Source organism: Cheilinus undulatus, linkage group 16 (genome assembly GCF_018320785.1).
Source record: "Cheilinus undulatus linkage group 16, ASM1832078v1, whole genome shotgun sequence".
Lineage (NCBI taxonomy): Eukaryota > Metazoa > Chordata > Actinopteri > Labriformes > Labridae > Cheilinus > Cheilinus undulatus.
In genome coordinates this window covers 48,058,898-48,076,827 of record NC_054880.1, presented here as the reverse complement: position 1 = coordinate 48,076,827, position 17,930 = coordinate 48,058,898, and the positions used below count along the sequence as shown (strand labels likewise).

The following is a 17,930-nucleotide window of genomic DNA, read 5'->3' as shown; positions in this document are numbered from 1 at the left end:
TGGGTCAGGATGAAGCAAAGTTAATATGACTGCTGTCACTCTGGGGGGATGATGGCTGTTGTTTTTCCAGAGTCGGATGTCGGGGCTTGGAGTTCCAGCTACAAAAATTCTGTAACTCCAGGTTTCCATGTTGAAATTCTCAGTTCAGGTGCATCCACGATGGCGTATCCAACTGACAGCTCTGGATTTCTGAGTTCTGAGGTCAACTGGAATGCTAAAGAAGTGTACTGTAAGAGGTTGTTTGCAATCACGTGATCTAGAATGCTGTCAAAGAGAAGCACGCTGACAAGACATGATGCTTCAATCAGGAGAATTTGCTGGAAATGTCTCTGCAGAAGGAAATGTGACAGAGGCTGTCGGGCCAAAGATGTCTAAAAAACAAAGTTAAGACAAAGGGAGGGAACATTAGCAGTCTGGATAAACATACCATGGACCTGGACCTGGGTCCCTAATTAATTGAAAACATGTTAGGGGGACGAGCTACAACGGTGTTAGGGTACATCTCCTGTTGGTTCAATCCAGTTAGCTTTGACATTGGTTAATGATGGCACTGAGACTAGTGAAGATGATCTGGATTAGAGAAGTGGGTTTTAGAGTGGTTTACAGGGTGCTCTACATGGTGGTCCACAGGGAGGGTGAGAGGATGGTCTAAAAGGATGCTAGACGGGGGACAAGAGGGAGGGCTAGAGGGGGGACAAGAGGGAGGGCTAGACAGAGGGATAGAGGGAGGACTACAGGAAGGTCTAGAGGGTGGTCTAGACAGAGGGATAGAGGGAGGACTACAGGAAGGTCTAGAGGGTGGTCTAGACGGAGGGATAGAGGGAGGACTACAGGAAGGTCTAGAGGGTGGTCTAGACGGAGGGATAGAGGGAGGACTACAGGAAGGTCTGGAGGGTGGTCTAGAAGGAGGGATGGAGGGAGGACTACAGGAAGGTCTGGAGGGTGGTCTAGAAGGAGGGATGGAGGGAGGACTACAGGAAGGTCTAGAGGGTGGTCTAGACGGAGGGATAGAGGGAGGACTACAGGAAGGTCTAGAGGGTGGTCTAGACGGAGGGATAGAGGGAGGACTACAGGAAGGTCTGGAGGGTGGTCTAGAAGGAGGGATGGAGGGAGGACTACAGGAAGGTCTGGAGGGTGGTCTAGAAGGAGGGATGGAGGGAGGGCTACAGGAAGGTCTGGAGGGTGGTCTAGAAGGAGGGATGGAGGGAGGACTACAGGAAGGTCTAGAGGGTGGTCTAGACGGAGGGATAGAGGGAGGACTACAGGAAGGTCTGGAGGGTGGTCTAGAAGGAGGGATGGAGGGAGGGCTACAGGAAGGTCTGGAGGGTGGTCTAGAAGGAGGGATGGAGGGAGGACTACAGGAAGGTCTAGAGGGTGGTCTAGACGGAGGGATAGAGGGAGGACTACAGGAAGGTCTAGAGGGTGGTCTAGACGGAGGGATAGAGGGAGGACTACAGGAAGGTCTGGAGGGTGGTCTAGAAGGAGGGATGGAGGGAGGACTACAGGAAGGTCTGGAGGGTGGTCTAGAAGGAGGGATGGAGGGAGGGCTACAGGAAGGTCTGGAGGGTGGTTTAGAAGGAGGAATGGAGGGAGGGCTAAAGGGAGGGCAAGAGGGTGGTCCAGAATGAGTACTAGAGGGAGGGCTAGAGAAAAGACTAAAGGGAGGGTTAAAGGGAATGCTAGAGGCAGGACTAGAGGGAGGGATAGCTGGAGGGCTAGACTAATGGGTGCCCTAAAAGGAGGGAAAAAGGGAGAGTTATAGGGAGGGCCAGAGGGAGGGCTAGAGGGGGGACAAGTAGGTTTTCTTGAGAGAAGGCTGGAGCAAGGGCTAAAGGGACTGCTAGAGGATTAAAGGGAGGGTTAGAAAAGGGCAGAGGAAGAGCTTAATGCAGAGTTTAGAGGGGGTTAGAGGACAGTGTAGACGGAGGGCTAGAAGGAAGGTTAGAGGACGGTCTAAAAGGAGGGCTAAAGGGAGGACTAGAGGGAGGGCTTTCTGGAAGGATGGAGTGTCTTAGATGTCTATAGAAGTCTGTTAGACTACAGCCATCTCTTACAAATTTTCCCTGTTCTGACCTGGTGCCAGCCCAGTGGTTGCCCACAAAAGGTTGAGTTTAGGGCTAAGCTTCACCAGCACCAATGAGACCGAGGCGACTACAACCAGAAACAAACCTCAGAGCTCAGTGACGAGAGAGACGACTACAACCAGAGACAAACCTCAGAGCTCAGTGATGAAAGATAGACGACTACAACCAGAGACAAACCTCAGAGCTCAGTGATGAGAGATAGATGACTACAACCAGAGACAAACCTCAGAGCTCAGTGAGGAGAGATAGATGACTACAACCAGAGACAAACCTCAGAGCTCAGTGATGAGAGAGATGACTACAACCAGAGACAAACCTCAGAGCTCAGTGATGAGAGATAGATGACTACAACCAGAGACAAACCTCAGAGCTCAGTGATGAGAGATAGATGACTACAACCAGAGACAAACCTCAGAGCTCAGTGACGAGAGAGAGATGACTACAACCAGAGACAAACCTCAGAGCTCAGTGATGAGAGAGACGACTACGACCAGAGACAAACCTCAGAGCTCAGTGATGAGAGATAGATGACTACAACCAGAGACAAACCTCATAGCTCAGTGACGAGAGAGAGATGACTACAACCAGAGACAAACCTCAGAGCTCAGTGATGAGAGAGACGACTACGACCAGAGACAAACCTCAGAGCTCAGTGACGAGAAAGAGATGACTACAACCAGAGACAAACCTCAGAGCTCAGTGATGAGAGAGACGACTACGACCAGAGACAAACCTCAGAGCTCAGTGACGAGAAAGAGATGACTACAACCAGAGACAAACCTCAGAGCTCAGTGATGAGAGAGACGACTACAACCAGAGACAAACCTCAGAGCTCAGTGACGAGAGAGAGATGACTACAACCAGACAAACCTCAGAGCTCAGTGATGAGAGAGAGATGACTACAACCAGAGACAAACCTCAGAGCTCAGTGACAAGAGAGACGACTACAACCAGAGACAAACCCCAGAGCTCAGTGACGAAAGAGACGACTACGACCAGAGATAAACCTCAGAGCTCAGTGATGAGAGAGACGACTACGACCAGAGACAAACCTCAGAGCTCAGTGATGAGAGATAGACGACTACAACCAGAGACAAACCTCAGAGCTCAGTGACGAGAGAGACGACTACAACCAGAGACAAACCTCAGAGCTCAGTGATGAGAGAGCGACTAGAACCAGAGACAAACCTCAGAGCTCAGTGATGAGAGAGACGACTAGAGCCAGAGACAAACCTCAGAGCTCAGTGACGAGAGAGATGACTACAACCAGAGACAAACCTCAGAGCTCAGTGATGAGAGAGCGACTAGAACCAGAGACAAACCTCAGAGCTAAGTGATGAGAGGGAGACGTCTACAACCAGAGACAAACCTCAGAGCTCAGTGACGAGAAAGAGATGACTACAACCAGAGAACAACCTCAGAGCTCAGTGATGAGAGAGACGTCTACAACCAGAGACAAGCCTCAGAGCTCAGTGACGAGAAAGAGATGACTACAACCAGAGAACAACCTCAGAGCTCAGTGATGAGAGAGAGACGTCTACAACCAGAGACAAACCTCAGAGCTCAGTGATGAGAGAGAGACTTGAACCAGAGACAAACCTCAGTGCTAAGTGATGAGAGAGAGACGTCTACAACCAGAGACAAACCTCAGAGCTCAGTGACGAGAGAGACGACTACAACCAGAGACAAACCTCAGAGCTCAGTGATGAGAGAGAGACTACTACAACCAGAGACAAACCTCAGAGCTCAGTGATGAGAGAGAGACTACTACAACCAGAGACAAACCTCAGAGCTCAGTGAAGAGAGAGACGACTACAACCAGAGACAAACCTCAGAGCTCAGTGACGAGAGAGATGACTACAACCAGAGACAAACCTCAGAGCTCAGTGATGAGAGAGAGATGACTACAACCAGAGACAAACCTCAGAGCTCAGTGATGAGAGAGATGACTACAACCAGAGACAAACCTCAGAGCTCAGTGATGAGAGACAGACGACTACAACCAGAGACAAACCTCAGAGCTCAGTGATGAGAGAGAGACTACTACAACCAGAGACAAACCTCAGAGCTCAGTGATGAGAGAGAGACTACTACAACCAGAGACAAACCTCAGAGCTCAGTGATGAGAGAGACGACTACAACCAGAGAAAACCCTCAGAGCTCAGTGACGAGAGAGATGACCACAACCAGAGACAAACCTCAGAGCTCAGTGATGAGAGAGACGACTACAACCAGAGACAAACCTCAGAGCTCAGTGATGAGAGAGAGATGACTACAACCAGAGACAAACTTCAGAGCTCAGTGACGAGAGAGATGACTACAACCAGAGACAAACCTCAGAGCTCAGTGATGAGGGAGCGACTAGAACCAGAGACAAACCTCAGTGCTAAGTGATGAGAGAGAGACGTCTACAACCAGAGACAAACCTCAGAGCTCAGTGATGAGAGAGAGATGACTACAACCAGAGACAAACCTCAGAGCTCAGTGATGAGGGAGCGACTAGAACCAGAGACAAACCTCAGTGCTAAGTGATGAGAGAGAGACGTCTACAACCAGAGACAAACCTCAGAGCTCAGTGACGAGAGAGACGACTACAACCAGAGACAAACCTCAGAGCTCAGTGATGAGAGAGAGACTACTACAACCAGAGACAAACCTAAGAGATCAGTGATGAGAGAGAGATGACTACAACCAGAGACAAACTTCAGAGCTCAGTGATGAGAGAGATGACTACAACCAGAGACAAACCTCAGAGCTCAGTGATGAGAGAGCGACTAGAACCAGAGACAAACCTCAGAGCTCAGTGACGAGAAAGAGATGACTACAACCAGAGACAAACCTCAGTGCTAAGTGATGAGAGAGACGACTACGACCAGAGACAAACCTCAGAGCTCAGTGACGAGAAAGAGATGACTACAACCAGAGACAAACCTCAGAGCTCAGTGACGAGAGAGACGACTACAACCAGAGACAAACCTCAGAGCTCAGTGATGAGAGATAGACGACTACAACCAGAGACAAACCTCAGAGCTCAGTGACGAGAGAGACGACTACAACCAGAGACAAACCTCAGAGCTCAGTGATGAGAGAGCGACTAGAACCAGAGACAAACCTCAGAGCTCAGTGATGAGGGAGCGACTAGAACCAGAGACAAACCTCAGTGCTAAGTGATGAGAGAGAGACGTCTACAACCAGAGACAAACCTCAGAGCTCAGTGACGAGAGAGATGACTACAACCAGAGACAAACCTCAGAGCTCAGTGATGAGAGATAGACGACTACAACCAGAGACAAACCTCAGAGCTCAGTGATGAGAGATAGATGACTACAACCAGAGACAAACCTCAGAGCTCAGTGATGAGAGAAAGACGACTACAACCAGAGACAAACCTCAGAGCTCAGTGATGAGAGAGAGATGACTACAACCAGAGACAAACCTCAGAGCTCAGTGATGAGAGAGACGACTACAACCAGAGACAAACCTCAGAGCTCAGTGATGAGAGAGATGACTACAACCAGAGACAAACCTCAGAGCTCAGTGATGAGAGAGAGATGACTACAACCAGAGACAAACCTCAGAGCTCAATGATGAGAGAGACGACTACAACCAGAGACAAACCTCAGAGCTCAGTGACGAGAGAGACGACTACAACCAGAGACAAACCTCAGAGCTCAGTGACGAGAAAGAGATGACTACAACCAGAGACAAACCTCAGAGCTCAATGATGAGAGAGACGACTACAACCAGAGACAAACCTCAGAGCTCAGTGATGAGAGATAGATGACTACAACCAGAGACAAACCTCAGAGCTCAGTGATGAGAGAAAGACGACTACAACCAGAGACAAACCTCAGAGCTCAGTGATGAGAGAGAGATGACTACAACCAGAGACAAACCTCAGAGCTCAGTGATGGGAGAGACGACTACAACCAGAGACAAACCTCAGAGCTCAGTGATGAGAGAGACGACTACAACCAGAGACAAACCTCAGAGCTCAATGATGAGAGAGACGACTACAACCAGAGACAAACCTCAGAGCTCAATGATGAGAGAGACGACTACAACCAGAGACAAACCTCAGAGCTCAGTGACGAGAGAGACGACTACAACCAGAGACAAACCTCAGAGCTCAGTGATGAGAGAGAGACTACTAGAACCAGAGACAAACCTCAGTGCTAAGTGATGAGAGAGAGACGTCTACAACCAGAGACAAACCTCAGAGCTCAGTGATGAGAGATAGACGACTACAACCAGAGACAAACCTCAGTGCTAAGTGATGAGAGAGAGACGTCTACAACCAGAGACAAACCTCAGAGCTCAGTGACGAGAGAGACGACTACAACCAGAGACAAACCTCAGAGCTCAGTGATGAGAGAGAGACTACTACAACCAGAGACTAACCTCAGAGCTCAGTGATGAGAGAGACGACTACAACCAGAGACAAACCTCAGAGCTCAGTGATGAGAGAGAGATGACTACAACCAGAGACAAACTTCAGAGCTCAGTGACGAGAGAGATGACTACAACCAGAGACAAACCTCAGAGCTCAGTGATGAGGGAGCGACTAGAACCAGAGACAAACCTCAGTGCTAAGTGATGAGAGAGAGACGTCTACAACCAGAGACAAACCTCAGAGCTCAGTGATGAGAGAGAGATGACTACAACCAGAGACAAACCTCAGAGCTCAGTGATGAGGGAGCGACTAGAACCAGAGACAAACCTCAGTGCTAAGTGATGAGAGAGAGACGTCTACAACCAGAGACAAACCTCAGAGCTCAGTGACGAGAGAGACGACTACAACCAGAGACAAACCTCAGAGCTCAGTGATGAGAGAGAGACTACTACAACCAGAGACAAACCTCAGAGATCAGTGATGAGAGAGAGATGACTACAACCAGAGACAAACTTCAGAGCTCAGTGATGAGAGAGATGACTACAACCAGAGACAAACCTCAGAGCTCAGTGATGAGAGAGCGACTAGAACCAGAGACAAACCTCAGAGCTCAGTGACGAGAAAGAGATGACTACAACCAGAGACAAACCTCAGTGCTAAGTGATGAGAGAGACGACTACGACCAGAGACAAACCTCAGAGCTCAGTGACGAGAAAGAGATGACTACAACCAGAGACAAACCTCAGAGCTCAGTGACGAGAGAGACGACTACAACCAGAGACAAACCTCAGAGCTCAGTGATGAGAGATAGACGACTACAACCAGAGACAAACCTCAGAGCTCAGTGACGAGAGAGACGACTACAACCAGAGACAAACCTCAGAGCTCAGTGATGAGAGAGCGACTAGAACCAGAGACAAACCTCAGAGCTCAGTGATGAGGGAGCGACTAGAACCAGAGACAAACCTCAGTGCTAAGTGATGAGAGAGAGACGTCTACAACCAGAGACAAACCTCAGAGCTCAGTGACGAGAGAGATGACTACAACCAGAGACAAACCTCAGAGCTCAGTGATGAGAGATAGACGACTACAACCAGAGACAAACCTCAGAGCTCAGTGATGAGAGATAGATGACTACAACCAGAGACAAACCTCAGAGCTCAGTGATGAGAGAGACGACTACAACCAGAGACAAACCTCAGAGCTCAGTGATGAGAGAGAGATGACTACAACCAGAGACAAACCTCAGAGCTCAGTGATGAGAGAGACGACTACAACCAGAGACAAACCTCAGAGCTCAGTGATGAGAGAGATGACTACAACCAGAGACAAACCTCAGTGCTAAGTGATGAGAGAGAGACGTCTACAACCAGAGACAAACCTCAGAGCTCAGTGACGAGAGAGACGACTACAACCAGAGACAAACCTCAGAGCTCAGTGATGAGAGAGAGACTACTACAACCAGAGACTAACCTCAGAGCTCAGTGATGAGAGAGAGACTACTACAACCAGAGACAAACCTCAGAGCTCAGTGATGAGAGAGACGACTACAACCAGAGACAAACCTCAGAGCTCAGTGATGAGAGAGAGATGACTACAACCAGAGACAAACTTCAGAGCTCAGTGACGAGAGAGATGACTACAACCAGAGACAAACCTCAGAGCTCAGTGATGAGGGAGCGACTAGAACCAGAGACAAACCTCAGTGCTAAGTGATGAGAGAGAGACGTCTACAACCAGAGACAAACCTCAGAGCTCAGTGATGAGAGAGAGATGACTACAACCAGAGACAAACCTCAGAGCTCAGTGATGAGGGAGCGACTAGAACCAGAGACAAACCTCAGTGCTAAGTGATGAGAGAGAGACGTCTACAACCAGAGACAAACCTCAGAGATCAGTGATGAGAGAGAGATGACTACAACCAGAGACAAACTTCAGAGCTCAGTGACGAGAGAGATGACTACAACCAGAGACAAACCTCAGAGCTCAGTGATGAGAGAGCGACTAGAACCAGAGACAAACCTCAGAGCTCAGTGATGAGAGAGAGACGTCTACAACCAGAGACAAACCTCAGAGCTCAGTGATGAGAGAGAGATGACTACAACCAGAGACAAACCTCAGAGCTCAGTGATGAGAGATAGACGACTACAACCAGAGACAAACCTCAGAGCTCAGTGATGAGAGATAGATGACTACAACCAGAGACAAACCTCAGAGCTCAGTGATGAGAGAGACGACTACAACCAGAGACAAACCTCAGAGCTCAGTGATGAGAGAGAGACTACTACAACCAGAGACAAATCTCAGAGCTCAATGATGAGAGAGACGACTACAACCAGAGACAAACCTCAGAGCTCAGTGATGAGAGAGAGATGACTACAACCAGAGACAAACCTCAGAGCTCAGTGATGAGAGAGCGAGTAGAACCAGAGAAAAACCTCAGAGCTAAGTGATGAAAGAGAGATGTCTACAACCAGAGACAAACCTCAGAGCTCAGTGACGAGAGAGACGACTACAACCAGAGACAAACCTCAGAGCTCAGTGATGAGAGATAGACGACTACAACCAGAGACAAACCTCAGAGCTCAGTGATGAGAGACAGACGACTACAACCAGAGACAAACCTCAGAGCTCAGTGATGAGAGAGAGACTACTACAACCAGAGACAAACCTCAGAGCTCAGTGATGAGAGAGAGACTACTACAACCAGAGACAAACCTCAGAGCTCAGTGAAGAGAGAGACGACTACAACCAGAGACAAACCTCAGAGCTCAGTGACGAGAGAGATGACTACAACCAGAGACAAACCTCAGAGCTCAGTGATGAGAGAGAGATGACTACAACCAGAGACAAACCTCAGAGCTCAGTGGTGAGAGACAGACGACTACAACCAGAGACAAACCTCAGAGCTCAGTGATGAGAGAGAGACTACTACAACCAGAGACAAACCTCAGAGCTCAGTGATGAGAGAGACGACTACAAACAGAGAAAAACCTCAGAGCTCAGTGATGAGAGATATATGACTACAACCAGAGACAAACCTCAGAGCTCAGTGATGATAGAGACGACTACTTGCAGAGACAAATCTCAGATCTCAGTGTTTAGAGAGATGACTACAACCAGAGACAAACCTCAGAGCTCAGTGATGAGAGAGCGACTAGAACCAGAGAAAAACCTCAGAGCTAAGTGATGAAAGAGAGATGTCTACAACCAGAGACAAACCTCAGAGCTCAGTGATGAGAGAGACGACTACAACCAGAGACAAACCTCAGAGCTCAGTGATGAGAGAGAGATGACTACAACCAGAGACAAACCTCAGAGCTCAATGATGAGAGAGATGACTACAACCAGAGACAAACCTCAGAGCTCAGTGATGAGAGAGAGACGACTACAACCAGAGACAAACCTCAGAGCTCAGTGATGAGAGAGAGACTACTACAACCAGAGACAAACCTCAGAGCTCAGTGATGAGAGAGCGACTACAACCAGAGACAAACCTCAGAGCTCAGTGACTAGAGAGACGACTACAACCAGAGACAAACCTCAGAGCTCAATGATGAGAGAGATGACTACAACCAGAGACAAACCTCAGAGCTCAGTGACGAGAGAGACGACTACAACCAGAGACAAACCTCAGAGCTCAGTGATGAGAGAGAGACTACTACAACCAGAGACTAACCTCAGAGCTCAGTGATGAGAGAGAGACTACTACAACCAGAGACAAACCTCAGAGCTCAGTGAAGAGAGACGACTACAACCAGAGACAAACCTCAGAGCTCAGTGACGAGAGAGATGACTACAACCAGAGACAAACCTCAGAGCTCAGTGACGAGAGACAGACAACTACAACCAGAGACAAACCTCAGAGCTCAGTGATGAGAGAGAGATGACTACAACCAGAGAAAACCCTCAGAGCTCAGTGATGAGAGAGCGACTAGAACCAGAGACAAACCTCAGAGCTCAGTGATGAGAGAGAGATGACTACAACCAGAGAAAACCCTCAGAGCTCAGTGACGAGAGAGAGACTACAACCAGAGACAAACCTCAGAGCTCAGTGATGAGAGAGAGATGACTACAACCAGAGACAAACCTCAGAGCTCAGTGATGAGAGAGAGATGACTACAACCAGAGACAAACCTCAGAGCTCAGTGATGAGAGAGACGACTACAACCAGAGACAAACCTCAGAGCTCAGTGATGAGAGAGATGACTACAACCAGAGACAAACCTCAGAGCTCAGTGATGAGAGAGACAGACGACTACAACCAGAGACAAACCTCAGAGCTCAGTGATGAGAGAGAGACGACTACAACCAGAGACAAACCTCAGAGCTCAGTGATGAGAGAGCGACTAGAACCAGAGACAAACCTCAGAGCTCAGTGATGAGAGAGAGACGTCTACAACCAGAGACAAACCTCAGAGCTCAGTGATGAGAGAGAGATGACTACAACCAGAGACAAACCTCAGAGCTCAGTGACGAGAGAGAGATGACTACAACCAGAGACAAACCTCAGAGGTCAGTGATGAGAGATAGACGACTACAACCAGAGACAAACCTCAGAGCTCAGTGATGAGAGAGACGACTACGACCAGAGACAAACCTCAGAGCTCAGTGATGAGAGAGACGACTACAACCAGAGACAAACCTCAGAGCTCAGTGATGAGAGAGAGATGACTACAACCAGAGACAAACCTCAGAGCTCAGTGATGAGAGAGACGACTACAACCAGAGACAAACCTCAGAGCTCAGTGATGAGAGAGATGACTACAACCAGAGACAAACCTCAGAGCTCAATGATGAGAGAGACGACTACAACCAGAGACAAACCTCAGAGCTCAATGATGAGAGAGACGACTACAACCAGAGACAAACCTCAGAGCTCAGTGACGAGAGAGACGACTACAACCAGAGACAAACCTCAGAGCTCAGTGATGAGGGAGCGACTAGAACCAGAGACAAACCTCAGTGCTAAGTGATGAGAGAGAGACGTCTACAACCAGAGACAAACCTCAGAGCTCAGTGACGAGAGAGACGACTACAACCAGAGACAAACCTCAGAGCTCAGTGATGAGAGAGACACTACTACAACCAGAGACTAACCTCAGAGCTCAGTGATGAGAGAGAGACTACTACAAAAAGAGACAAACCTCAGAGCTCAGTGATGAGAGAGACGACTACGACCAGAGACAAACCTCAGAGCTCAGTGATGAGAAATAGACGACTACAACCAGAGACAAACCTCAGAGCTCAGTGATGAAAGATAGACGTCTACAACCAGAGACAAACCTCAGAGCTCAGTGATGAGAGATAGATGACTACAACCAGAGACAAACCTCAGAGCTCAGTGAGGAGAGATAGATGACTACAACCAGAGACAAACCTCAGAGCTCAGTGATGAGAGAGATGACTACAACCAGAGACAAACCTCAGAGCTCAGTGATGAGAAATAGACGACTACAACCAGAGACAAACCTCAGAGCTCAGTGATGAAAGATAGACGTCTACAACCAGAGACAAACCTCAGAGCTCAGTGATGAGAGATAGATGACTACAACCAGAGACAAACCTCAGAGCTCAGTGACGAGAGAGACGACTACAACCAGAGACAAACCTCAGAGCTCAGTGATGAGAGAGAGACTACTACAACCAGAGACTAACCTCAGAGCTCAGTGATGAGAGAGAGACTACTACAACCAGAGACAAACCTCAGAGCTCAGTGAAGAGAGAGACGACTACAACCAGAGAAAACCCTCAGAGCTCAGTGACGAGAGAGATGACTACAACCAGAGACAAACCTCAGAGCTCAGTGATGAGAGAGACGACTACAACCAGAGACAAACCTCAGAGCTCAGTGACGAGAGAGATGACTACAACCAGAGACAAACCTCAGAGCTCAGTGATGAGAGAGACGACTACAACCAGAGACAAACCTCAGAGCTCAGTGATGAGAGAGAGATGACTACAACCAGAGACAAACCTCAGAGCTCAGTGATGAGAGAGCGACTAGAACCAGAGAAAAACCTCAGAGCTAAGTGATGAAAGAGAGACGACTACAACCAGAGACAAACCTCAGAGCTCAGTGATGAGAGAGAGATGACTACAACCAGAGACAAACCTCAGAGCTCAATGATGAGAGAGACGACTACAACCAGAGACAAACCTCAGAGCTCAGTGATGAGAGAGCGACTAGAACCAGAGACAAACCTCAGAGCTAAGTGATGAAAGAGAGACGACTACAACCAGAGACAAACCTCAGAGCTCAGTGATGAGAGAGAGATGACTACAACCAGAGACAAACCTCAGAGCTCAATGATGAGAGAGACGACTACAACCAGAGACAAACCTCAGAGCTCAGTGACGAGAGAGACGACTACAACCAGAGACAAACCTCAGAGCTCAGTGATGAGAGAGAGACTACTACAACCAGAGACTAACCTCAGAGCTCAGTGATGAGAGAGAGACTACTACAACCAGAGACAAACCTCAGAGCTCAGTGAAGAGAGAGACGACTACAACCAGAGACAAACCTCAGAGCTCAGTGACGAGAGAGATGACTACAACCAGAGACAAACCTCAGAGCTCAGTGACGAGAGAGACGACTACAACCAGAGACAAACCTCAGAGCTCAGTGATGAGAGAGAGACTACTACAACCAGAGACTAACCTCAGAGCTCAGTGATGAGAGAGAGACTACTACAACCAGAGACAAACCTCAGAGCTCAGTGAAGAGAGAGACGACTACAACCAGAGACAAACCTCAGAGCTCAGTGACGAGAGAGACGACTACAACCAGAGACAAACCTCAGAGCTCAGTGACGAGAGAGACGACTACAACCAGAGACAAACCTCAGAGCTCAGTGATGAGAGAGAGATGACTACAACCAGAGACAAACCTCAGAGCTCAGTGATGAGAGACAGACGACTACAACCAGAGACAAACCTCAGAGCTCAGTGATGAGAGAGAGATGACTACAACCAGAGAAAACCCTCAGAGCTCAGTGACGAGAGAGAGACTACTACAACCAGAGACAAAACCTCAGAGCTCAGTGATGAGAGAGACGACTACAACCAGAGACAAACCTCAGAGCTCAGTGATGAGAGAGAGACGACTACAACCAGAGACAAACCTCAGAGCTCAGTGATGAGAGAGCGACTAGAACCAGAGACAAACCTCAGAGCTCAGTGATGAGAGAGAGACGTCTACAACCAGAGAAAAACCTCAGAGCTAAGTGATGAAAGAGAGATGTCTACAACCAGAGACAAACCTCAGAGCTCAGTGACGAGAGAGACGACTACAACCAGAGACAAACCTCAGAGCTCAGTGATGAGAGATAGACGACTACAACCAGAGACAAACCTCAGAGCTCAGTGATGAGAGACAGACGACTACAACCAGAGACAAACCTCAGAGCTCAGTGATGAGAGAGAGACTACTACAACCAGAGACAAACCTCAGAGCTCAGTGATGAGAGAGAGACTACTACAACCAGAGACAAACCTCAGAGCTCAGTGAAGAGAGAGACGACTACAACCAGAGACAAACCTCAGAGCTCAGTGACGAGAGAGATGACTACAACCAGAGACAAACCTCAGAGCTCAGTGATGAGAGAGAGATGACTACAACCAGAGACAAACCTCAGAGCTCAGTGGTGAGAGACAGACGACTACAACCAGAGACAAACCTCAGAGCTCAGTGATGAGAGAGAGACTACTACAACCAGAGACAAACCTCAGAGCTCAGTGATGAGAGAGACGACTACAACCAGAGAAAACCCTCAGAGCTCAGTGACGAGAGAGATGACTACAACCAGAGACAAACCTCAGAGCTCAGTGATGAGAGAGACGACTACAACCAGAGACAAACCTCAGAGCTCAGTGATGAGAGAGAGATGACTACAACCAGAGACAAACCTCAGAGCTCAGTGATGAGAGAGCGACTAGAACCAGAGAAAAACCTCAGAGCTAAGTGATGAAAGAGAGATGTCTACAACCAGAGACAAACCTCAGAGCTCAGTGATGAGAGAGACGACTACAACCAGAGACAAACCTCAGAGCTCAGTGATGAGAGAGATGACTACAACCAGAGACAAACCTCAGAGCTCAATGATGAGAGAGACGACTACAACCAGAGACAAACCTCAGAGCTCAGTGACGAGAGAGACGACTACAACCAGAGACAAACCTCAGAGCTCAGTGATGAGAGAGAGACTACTACAACCAGAGACTAACCTCAGAGCTCAGTGATGAGAGAGACGACTACAACCAGAGACAAACCTCAGAGCTCAGTGAAGAGAGAGACGACTACAACCAGAGACAAACCTCAGAGCTCAGTGACGAGAGAGATGACTACAACCAGAGACAAACCTCAGAGCTCAGTGACGAGAGAGACGACTACAACCAGAGACAAACCTCAGAGCTCAGTGATGAGAGAGAGACTACTACAACCAGAGACTAACCTCAGAGCTCAGTGATGAGAGAGAGACTACTACAACCAGAGACAAACCTCAGAGCTCAGTGAAGAGAGACGACTACAACCAGAGACAAACCTCAGAGCTCAGTGACGAGAGAGATGACTACAACCAGAGACAAACCTCAGAGCTCAGTGACGAGAGACAGACAACTACAACCAGAGACAAACCTCAGAGCTCAGTGATGAGAGAGAGATGACTACAACCAGAGAAAACCCTCAGAGCTCAGTGACGAGAGAGAGACTACAACCAGAGACAAACCTCAGAGCTCAGTGATGAGAGAGAGATGACTACAACCAGAGAAAACCCTCAGAGCTCAGTGACGAGAGAGAGACTACAACCAGAGACAAACCTCAGAGCTCAGTGATGAGAGAGAGATGACTACAACCAGAGACAAACCTCAGAGCTCAGTGATGAGAGAGAGATGACTACAACCAGAGACAAACCTCAGAGCTCAGTGATGAGAGAGACGACTACAACCAGAGACAAACCTCAGAGCTCAGTGATGAGAGAGATGACTACAACCAGAGACAAACCTCAGAGCTCAGTGATGAGAGACAGACGACTACAACCAGAGACAAACCTCAGAGCTCAGTGATGAGAGAGAGACGACTACAACCAGAGACAAACCTCAGAGCTCAGTGATGAGAGAGCGACTAGAACCAGAGACAAACCTCAGAGCTCAGTGATGAGAGAGACGACTACAACCAGAGACAAACCTCAGAGCTCAGTGATGAGAGAGAGATGACTACAACCAGAGACAAACCTCAGAGCTCAGTGACGAGAGAGAGATGACTACAACCAGAGACAAACCTCAGAGGTCAGTGATGAGAGATAGACGACTACAACCAGAGACAAACCTCAGAGCTCAGTGATGAGAGAGACGACTACGACCAGAGACAAACCTCAGAGCTCAGTGATGAGAAATAGACGACTACAACCAGAGACAAACCTCAGAGCTCAGTGATGAGAGAGAGATGACTACAACCAGAGACAAACCTCAGAGCTCAGTGATGAGAGAGACGACTACAACCAGAGACAAACCTCAGAGCTCAGTGATGAGAGAGATGACTACAACCAGAGACAAACCTCAGAGCTCAATGATGAGAGAGACGACTACAACCAGAGACAAACCTCAGAGCTCAATGATGAGAGAGACGACTACAACCAGAGACAAACCTCAGAGCTCAGTGACGAGAGAGACGACTACAACCAGAGACAAACCTCAGAGCTCAGTGATGAGGGAGCGACTAGAACCAGAGACAAACCTCAGTGCTAAGTGATGAGAGAGATACGTCTACAACCAGAGACAAACCTCAGAGCTCAGTGAGGAGAGATACGCCTAGAACCCGAGAGAAACCTCAGAGCTCAGTCATGCTAGAGACACTCCTACACCCAGAGACTCACCTCAGAGCTCTGTGAGTTGAGAGAGACTACTACAACAAGAGACAAACCTCAGAGCTCAGTGATGAGAGAGACGACTACGACCAGAGACAAACCTCAGAGCTCAGTGATGAGAGAGACGACTACAACCAGAGACAAACCTCAGAGCTCAGTGATGATAGAGCCTCGTCTACAACCAGAGACAAACCTCAGAGCTCAGTGATGAGAGATAGATGACTACAACCAGAGACAAACCTCAGAGCTCAGTGAGGAGAGATAGATGACTACAACCAGAGACAAACCTCAGAGCTCAGTGATGAGAGAGATGACTACAACCAGAGACAAACCTCAGAGCTCAGTGATGAGAAATAGACGACTACAACCAGAGACAAACCTCAGAGCTCAGTGATGAAAGATAGACGTCTACAACCAGAGACAAACCTCAGAGCTCAGTGATGAGAGATAGATGACTACAACCAGAGACAAACCTCAGAGCTCAGTGACGAGAGAGACGACTACAACCAGAGACAAACCTCAGAGCTCAGTGATGAGAGAGAGACTACTACAACCAGAGACTAACCTCAGAGCTCAGTGATGAGAGAGAGACTACTACAACCAGAGACAAACCTCAGAGCTCAGTGAAGAGAGAGACGACTACAACCAGAGAAAACCCTCAGAGCTCAGTGACGAGAGAGATGACTACAACCAGAGACAAACCTCAGAGCTCAGTGATGAGAGAGACGACTACAACCAGAGACAAACCTCAGAGCTCAGTGACGAGAGAGATGACTACAACCAGAGACAAACCTCAGAGCTCAGTGATGAGAGAGACGACTACAACCAGAGACAAACCTCAGAGCTCAGTGATGAGAGAGAGATGACTACAACCAGAGACAAACCTCAGAGCTCAGTGATGAGAGAGCGACTAGAACCAGAGAAAAACCTCAGAGCTAAGTGATGAAAGAGAGACGACTACAACCAGAGACAAACCTCAGAGCTCAGTGATGAGAGAGAGATGACTACAACCAGAGACAAACCTCAGAGCTCATTGATGAGAGAGACGACTACAACCAGAGACAAACCTCAGAGCTCAGTGATGAGAGAGCGACTAGAACCAGAGACAAACCTCAGAGCTCAGTGATGAGAAATAGACGACTACAACCAGAGACAAACCTCAGAGCTCAGTGATGAGAGAGAGATGACTACAACCAGAGACAAACCTCAGAGCTCAATGATGAGAGAGACGACTACAACCAGAGACAAACCTCAGAGCTCAGTGATGAGAGAGACGACTACAACCAGAGACAAACCATCTGAGATCAGTGATGTGAGATCGACTAGAACCAGCGACAAACCTCAGAGCTCAGTGATGAGAGAGAGACTACTACAACCAGAGACAAACCTCAGAGCTCAGTGAAGAGAGAGACGACTACAACCAGAGACAAACCTCAGAGCTCAGTGACGAGAGAGATGACTACAACCAGAGACAAACCTCAGAGCTCAGTGACGAGAGAGACGACTACAACCAGAGACAAACCTCAGAGCTCAGTGATGAGAGAGAGACTACTACAACCAGAGACTAACCTCAGAGCTCAGTGATGA

General features: G+C 48.4%; 1 protein-coding gene across 1 annotated transcript; it reads left to right on the top strand.

Annotated features, from left to right (window-relative positions):
- Window positions 1–656: 656 nt before the first annotated feature.
- Window positions 657–1,628, top strand: LOC121524221 (glycine-rich cell wall structural protein-like). The gene has a single exon (XM_041809494.1). The coding sequence runs from the start codon at window positions 657–659 to the stop codon at window positions 1,626–1,628; it is 972 nt and encodes a 323-aa protein (XP_041665428.1).
- Window positions 1,629–17,930: the final 16,302 nt, after the last annotated feature.

What these genes read in the sequence shown, in the direction of transcription:
- LOC121524221 (XM_041809494.1), top strand. Translation starts at nt 657, where the DNA reads ATGCTAGACGGGGGACAAGAGGGAGGGCTAGAGGGGGGACAAGAGGGA.